Genomic DNA, 7,951 nt, shown 5'->3' on the forward strand with positions numbered 1-7,951 from the left:
CCCCCCCCCTTCTCTCCCTCACGCATCTCTCTTTCTCTCATCTCTTCTCTCCCTTTCTCTACACTTTCCGACCGGTGAGGGGTCAACCACCACTGACCAGCGACCAAGCGGCTTCGGGCGACGCCGACGAGCCACCAACCGGCTGGTAGCACCGTCAGAAACGGCGGCAAGAGAGGGAGAAGAGAGAGAAAACACGCGCATAGTGGGCAGCGGCTTTCCTGCGAGATTCTGGCTTCATCCGACGTCCGATCGAGCCGATTCAGGTGACATTGGAAAGCTTGTTCCGAGAGCTTTCTTTTGATACCAATTTTACAGTAAATGGAGGTCGGATGAGTGAGATATGGAGGAGAGAAGTTTCGGGTTTTTCAAGCTTTTTCGTCAGATCTAGAACGATTCGACCGTTGGATTGACGATCCGAGACCACCTATGGACTGAGGAAGAGGAGAGGAACATGGTGGTATGATCAGATCTGGCAAATGTCACCGGCGACCGGCGACCGGCCACCGTGCGCGGTGGTTCTGGCGGTGGCTCCGGTGGGCTATGGAGATAATTCAACTTCCATAGGCTTCCTCATAAATTTTTGGAATTTTTGAGACACAGATAAACTTCGGGTAAGACTATTTTCATTATTTCTCTGTCTGTTGAGCACAAATACAGTGTTTCTTAAATAGGAAAAATTGGAGAAAAATTCTAAGAAAAATATATGATGAAAGTAAAATTATTTGGAGATATTTTATAGTGTTTGTTGAATTTTTTGAGTGATTGTAGAATATTTTTGAAAAATATAGATGGATTTTAGTTAGATTTTTAGCGTATGGGCATATAAGATTATTTGAAATTTATGATATTTAAATTTTATATGATTGGTTGAAGCTTAAGATAGAGGTTTAAATATGTGAATATTGAATTGGGTTGAATTAAGAATATGTTAGCTATTAGAAACTTATGGAATTGAGTAAAATTCTTGAATAAAATATTCATGGGTGATTAGAAAATTACAATTCATTTTGCAATAGCCTTATAATATTATTAAGGACCGCGGGACAAAATTTTAGAATTTTTAGAGCATGTTTGAGTGGATTTTTACAAAATGTCAATTATAGAGACTAAAATGTAATTTTTAAGGTTTTGAGTATTGCTTGATTTGGAGGGCCCAGGAGGGGCCATATAATGATGATAAGATATGACTTAAATTTAGAAGTGTTATTTGAGTCTTTTTGCAGGTTGGGTAGGTCCCAGGTATAGGAGAAATTCAGTCAAATTTCTGGCATAAATTAGGCTGTCTATTGCCTCTTTAGAATTTTATTTTGACTTAGTACTAATAAATTTATAATTTAATTATTAGGTGATCGATGTCAGCTATTTTCCTACATCTAGCAGCCACAATAGTCATCGGTGTACTGTGAGTAAAATATTAATTTTAATTGTAATTTCACTATTATTATATGTTCAAGCATGCCCATGCATCACTTATATGTATGTATCTATGTAGTTAAACTCTAGGCACATTTTATGCTGCATTCATAACTATAAAGTGCCATGGATGTTGTTGTGGTAATTTGGAGCAGTGTGCGTGCGTTGGCGTGCGTGTGATGTGGAGTTGACTATGGATAGGATGGGTAGACACAGCTTGAGATTTTTGCTGGGACCCGATCCTTCGAGGTAGACACGGCTTGGGTTCTTCGTTGGGACCCCGATTTGGTTTATTAAGCGAAAGTCCGGCTTGAGTTCTTCGCTGGCACAGGTTGGATTTAAGAGAGCTGTATAGGGGATCAGCTCCCATATATTATGATTGATATTAATGGGTGTGTGAGTGCTCCAAATTACCTTTTTGATGTTGTGATGTGAAATTATTGCTGATGTTGCATTTCACTCTACAGGGTGCATTAGTTTTAGATAGTTATAGAGATTATGGTTAAAATTGATATTTTACTCTCTGAGTCGAACGCTCACTCCTGTTCAATATTTTTTCAGGCCACAGGAGGACATTTTTGAGGTTAACCTGCTTTTCTCCCTCGCAGGTCGTCTATTCATGTTTGTGTAATTCTATAAACTTCTAAAATTTTCGCATGTGTTAGAAGTATTTATTGAATTGGGTCTGTAATATAAATTGTTATTTTGGACCTGTAAACTTATTATTTTATGCATGTTGATGGACTGGATGAGGGAGTTGAGCTCCCATTTATTTTTATGTTGTTATGAGTATGTGGAGGGTGAGCTGAGCTCCCCACTTGATATATATTGTGTTAACAGGTCGGGCGAGTCAAAAAACTTCCCGTTGAAAGGTTCATTTTATGGCCGGACTCTGTCCGGTTGAATTCTTGAAATTGGGCCTAAATGGGCCTTAGAGTTGGGTTAATGAATAGTTAGGCTTACTACGGGCCTCGGGGGCTTTAGGCTGGCCCAGGTCTTAGTGCCGGTTCGGCCCATAGGTTGGATCGTGACACAAATGCTCACTCCTGTTCATCTATTTTTCCAGGCTACAGGGAGATTATTTGTTGTGGCTAACCTGCTCTTCTTCTTCGTAGTTCCATTAATAGTATTTAATGTATTTTGTACAATTGAGTTAAATTTTAGACTTCGCATGTGTTAGAAGCATTTATTTTTATTTTAGGCCTGTATTATAAAAGTTATGTTGGACTTGTAAAATTATTAATTGTATGCATTATGGGATTGGATGAGAGAGCTGAGCTCTCATTTGAGTTATGACATTTTGATTATGTAGAGGGTAAGCTGAACTCCCTAATTTATTATATATTGTGTTTACAAATCGGGCGAGTCAAAAACTCCACGTTAAATGGTCCATTTTATTGTCGGACTCTGTCCGGTTGAATTTTTGAAATTGGGCCCAAATGGGACTTAGAGTTGGGTTAAGGAATAGTTAAGCTTACTACGGGCCTCGGAGGCTTTAGGCTGACCCAGGTCCTAGTGCCGGTCCGGCCCATAGGTTGGGTCATAACAATTGGGTTCCATCATATATTTTATTTTTTGAATTCGTAATAAACCGAATTTAGGTAAAAAAAATTTATTGTAATTTATAATGACTAGAACTAACTAGGTTCTAAATATAGTAGAATCTCAAAAAGAATGGAGAAAGAACAAGCAAAGGATTCTGTGTATCGATTGGAACACCAATGCTCTCCAAGTTCTTGAATTCCATCTACAGAGAAGCTGAAACAAGGTTGGAAAAAGTTTGTTTAGTACAGAAACTAAAACTAGAAAAATAAAGTTAAACTATTAGTTTGGATTGATCTTGATCTTGGGGTGCTTACATAATATGCTGGGATCATAAATTATTTCATGCAATTATTATATATAATGAATAATTTTTTGATATTAACTATGATAGAATTTATTATAATTAATGATTATAATAAAATTATTATATGTGAAATGACTGTATGAAAGTTTTAAGGTAAACATAGCACAAACACAAGATTTATATATTGTGAAGTTTATATCTATGGATAAGGCACGAGTAAGAGATTCCAAGGGTGTTATAACCCATTATTACTAAAACATTTTTGATATTGATTATATTAAATTTTAATTTAATTTAATTAAATTTTAAACTTAATTAAAAATTTGATTAGTCTAACTAAATGCACATGCTCAAGACAGTTGTATTTGAAAACAAAGAAGACAACCCAACCAATATCTAGTGCACGGGGCGGATTCAGAAAAACTGATAGCAATACACACATATATATCATATTAAAAATTATAATTATTTAATTTAAATAGAGATATATTTAAAATTTAATGAGATTTTATAAAAATAAAAATTATAGATGATAAAATAATTAAAATAATGTAAAATAATTAAATGAAGGTAATTCCTTAAAAATAAATGATCTCCACCCTCAGGTTCTATATTGATCACTGTTATAAAACTCAGATGGGCTAGGCCTGTTGACCCAAATATAAAATCAGGCCAATTTTTTAATTAAATCAATTTAAAAAATACCTAAAAAATAAAATAATTCAATAATTGAATCAATTACTCGTGTGATCCTATGACCTATTGATATTTTTAACTTAAAATTTTTTTAAAATATCATTGATATGTTAAATATTTTTAATATTTTTTTATAAAATTTTAAAATATAATTAAAATATACATTAATATAACTTAATATATGTTGAAAACTTGTTTTAAAAATAAAAATAAAATTAAATTTATTCATTTATATTAATAAATATATTATTTAATTAATTTTTTTAATAATTAACTGGTTGAATATTGATAATATTTTATTCGATTATTGTATGGGACTACCATGATTGATAGTATTTTATCATTTAATGCATGAACCGTCCAAAAGGAAATAATACATGTTTTAATGAGTACTTTTAGTTTTATTACACAATGGGCAACATTTCATGCCTTAGAAAAAGTACAAGGAGGTTATCAAATGCTGAAAACAATCACACAAAAACGTAAAAATATTTATACCCTTCAAAGAAAATTATCTAGAAATGCATGTCAGCAGCCTTCCATTCTTCCAATCTTGACTAGGGCTTTATTTAAAATTTTCTCAACATCTGCAGCAACCTTGGATCCTACATTAAAAACTATCATCAAGAATTAACACAGAAAGAATTAAGATCATGCAATTGAAATTTCATTCATTCACATATCTAAAACAATAAAGCAGATTAATTATCAAATTAGCTCACATTATCACTAAAGTTTAATTTGCCCATAAGAGCATTCATGAATAATGAGATGAGTGATTAGAGAAAGAACTAACCTTTTCATGCATTCCCTTCAAATTTGTTTCTAAGAAGCTTTTTCTTCAGGTGATTTGCCTTAATTGCAACTGTTACCCAAAGCTTGTTGTAAACTCTGTCAACTAGCTGAAAACAAGCATACCTCCATGAGTCATTAAAGTACAAAACGCCACAAACTCCAACAAATCCAGCCACAAAGCCCATTCCCAAACCACTGTAGAACCAAAGCATTTCAGAGTCATCTTTTCCCCTATTCCCAACTTTTTCGGGAACTTTAGGCAATTCTTCTACATCTTTTGAACAATTATTCAATGGAGGTCCACAAAGTCCATCGTTGCCAATGTAGATGGATTTGTCATCCAAAGTCTGAAGTTGGTTTCCCAAAGGAATTCTCCCAGATAAGTGATTGAATGACAAATTCAAGTAACTTAAAAAGTTCAAATCAGAAATGCTGGATGGAATGGAGCCAGAGAGATCATTTTTAGACAAGTCCAGTGATTCTAGTGATTTTAACTTGCCAATGTCCCAAGGGATATGCCCATCTAATTTGTTTCCACATAGATTCAGGTTTTGTAGACCTGAAAGATTCATCAACTCTTTTGGAATGTCTCCAACAAAGTTATTTCCTGAAAGGTCAATGGAACAGAGAAATCGAAGTGTTCTAGTATATTCAAGCTCTCTTCCTTTGACATGAACCTGAACATTCTCAGCATAGCCATCTTTTACAAAACCCGCATAAGGATCAACATTAGCGTAATATTCCCAATTTTCTTTGTTTTACTGCATAGCAATCGCAGTAAAATTGCCAAAACAAGAAGGAATGGTTCCAGTCATCATGTTGTTTGCCAAGTTCACTATGCGAAGAGAAGCAAGGTAACAAAGCTGCAGAGGAATCTCACCTTCAAATTTATTGTTTTGAAAACTGAGTACTTTCAATGAAGATAGGCTTTCACCTATCCACGAAGGAATAAAACCATCAAAAGCATTCATGCTAAGATCAAGAGTCTCCAATTGTTCTAGATTCCTTAATGACTTTGGGATCTTTCCTTGCAGATTATTGTTTTGCAGATGCAGGGAAACAAGAAACTGTTGAGAACCCAAGGATATTGGAACATGGCCAGTCAGCATATTATTTGACAGATCAATCACCCTTAACGATTGAAGATTTCCCAAACATGAAGGTATTTGTCCTGACAGATGATTTTTCGAAAGACGAAGAATTTCAAACGACTCAATCCTGCATAAAGAAGTTGGAATGGAACCATTCAAATAGTTGTTGGAGAGGGATAAAAATCGCAATCTTGGCATCATTTCGCTGATCTTCTGGGGAATCTGGCCGTGGAGCAAGTTGTCGGAGATATCCAATATTCTTGCATCAGAATGATATTGGGTTAAAGAACCCTCAAACTTGTTAGATTTCAATAATATGCTCCTATCATAAATATCAGATTTGTTTGATTTTCTCAAATTTGGCAAGGTTCCAAACACCTGATTATAACATAGATCCAATCCTACAATATTGGAAGAAATGTTTTCGAACCAGTCAGGGATGCTATATGAGATGTTTGCATAAGCCAATTGTAAAAATTCAATCCTTTTTTGTGTTTTGAGCCACTGTGGAAAACGAGGCCCTAGTTTGCAAAATGATAACTCAATCCAGGAAAGTTGGAAAGGAGGTACCCATTGGGGATCAATATCAAAAACTAAAGAATTCCGACCCATACTCAAATAACTCAAGCCCCTGAGTTTTAACAAGTGAATTTCGGAAACATTCCCTTGCAAAGAATTATCATTCAAATCTAGGTCTTCTAGGTTGTAAAGCTGTCCAATAGAGACAGGAATTGGACCCCAGAAAGAGTTGTTATAAAGCGAAAGAGATTTTAGGAATTTAAATTCTCCCATGTTATTTGGAAGACCGCCAGAAAATGAATTGCTGAAAAGATACAGATACTCTAAACTATTCTGGATGCAACTGGATGAATTGCCAAAAGGTCCAGAAATGTCACCGTTGATCTTGTTGTGTCCCAAGTGCAGCACACTCAAATTGCAAAGCTTGTTCAACGTTTTGGGTATGTTACCTTCCAGAGAATTAAAGCCCAGACTAAGAATGGCAAGAGAATTAAGATTACTGATATCAGTTGAAAGAGAGCCTCGGAATGAACTAGAATGTTGATCAAGATATTGAAGGTTGCTATTATTAAATAACCAGCTGGGGATTGTGGAATTGAAGTTGTTATTGCTAAGATCGAGGACCTCAAGAGATGTAAGATTGACACGTGAAACATGACCAGTGAAGGAAAGCTTACAGTAAGTCAAATGTAATTCTAGTAGGGAAGGAAGCTTGTTTGTTGACTCGAACCAATTGTCACACTTGTCCAGGAGCACATACCCCATGTTTAAGTATTTCAAAGAAGATGGAAAGTGGAGGCTGTCGATCGCAAATCCATAATTATAACAGAGATTAAGATACTGCAAGTTTGAAAGGTTTCCAAGATGAAGGGAAACCTTTCCCTGGAGTGAGGCCCAGGAAAGGTCGAGCTTGACCACATGGCCGGTTATGTTGTCACAAGTGACTCCTCCCCATCTGCAGCAGTCATCTCCGATCCATGAAAGCAACAAGTTCGAACTGTTGATGGCGAGGCTTGCCTTGAACTTGACAAGAGCTTCTCTTTCAATCTTGATACAGCTTCCATTGAAATTAGCTCCACTGCAGCAGAACAAAGCGCTTTGAAGTAGAATAAGCATGGCAAGAATCTCAACGACAGTGGCAGCTGATGTTTCCATAACCTCTCAATTCAAGGAAAGAACTTATTCTATTAGATTTTAGATGCTAATGGCGTTTGCATAAAATAATTCTAGGGTATCTTTCACAATTCTCATGAGCACTCAGTCTCCAATCGGTCCACAGTTTAATTCACTTCTTACTTTCCTAGCAACTTCTTCACTTGGGATTGTAGCTTGAGGGAAGCTTTTCTTGGCCCTACAGATTATAGACTTTGAAATATAAATCTCTGTAGACTTGGAAGTCAAAAGCCTTTGGTACAAAAATTCCAACTGAAGCATTAATTATTCCAATTACTGTCAACTTCAATGGGATGGGAGGCTAGAAAAATTAGAGCATAACGTTTTGGAAGAGTCATCTTCTTTCAATCAATCGGGGGTGAATGTCTCTTCAATTTTAGAATAATATTTTTTGTTAAAATAATTAAACTCCCTT

General features: G+C 35.4%; 2 protein-coding genes across 2 annotated transcripts; both read right to left on the bottom strand.

Moving 5' to 3' along the window:
- Positions 1-4,325: 4,325 nt before the first annotated feature.
- Positions 4,326-5,507, bottom strand: LOC110663869 (receptor-like protein EIX2). The gene is made up of 2 exons (XM_021823323.2): positions 4,755-5,507; positions 4,326-4,563 (listed from the first exon to the last, which is right to left on the bottom strand). The coding sequence occupies exon 1, from the start codon at positions 5,323-5,325 to the stop codon at positions 4,759-4,761; it is 567 nt and encodes a 188-aa protein (XP_021679015.2). The 5' UTR covers positions 5,326-5,507; the 3' UTR covers positions 4,326-4,563; positions 4,755-4,758.
- Positions 5,508-5,511: 4 nt separating this feature from the next.
- Positions 5,512-7,518, bottom strand: LOC131182989 (MDIS1-interacting receptor like kinase 1-like). Its single transcript, XM_058152572.1, has one exon. The coding sequence runs from the start codon at positions 7,516-7,518 to the stop codon at positions 5,512-5,514; it is 2,007 nt and encodes a 668-aa protein (XP_058008555.1).
- Between the last annotated feature and the right edge of the window lie 433 nt (positions 7,519-7,951).

Source organism: Hevea brasiliensis, chromosome 9, assembly GCF_030052815.1.
Source record: "Hevea brasiliensis isolate MT/VB/25A 57/8 chromosome 9, ASM3005281v1, whole genome shotgun sequence".
Classification (NCBI taxonomy): domain Eukaryota; kingdom Viridiplantae; phylum Streptophyta; class Magnoliopsida; order Malpighiales; family Euphorbiaceae; genus Hevea; species Hevea brasiliensis.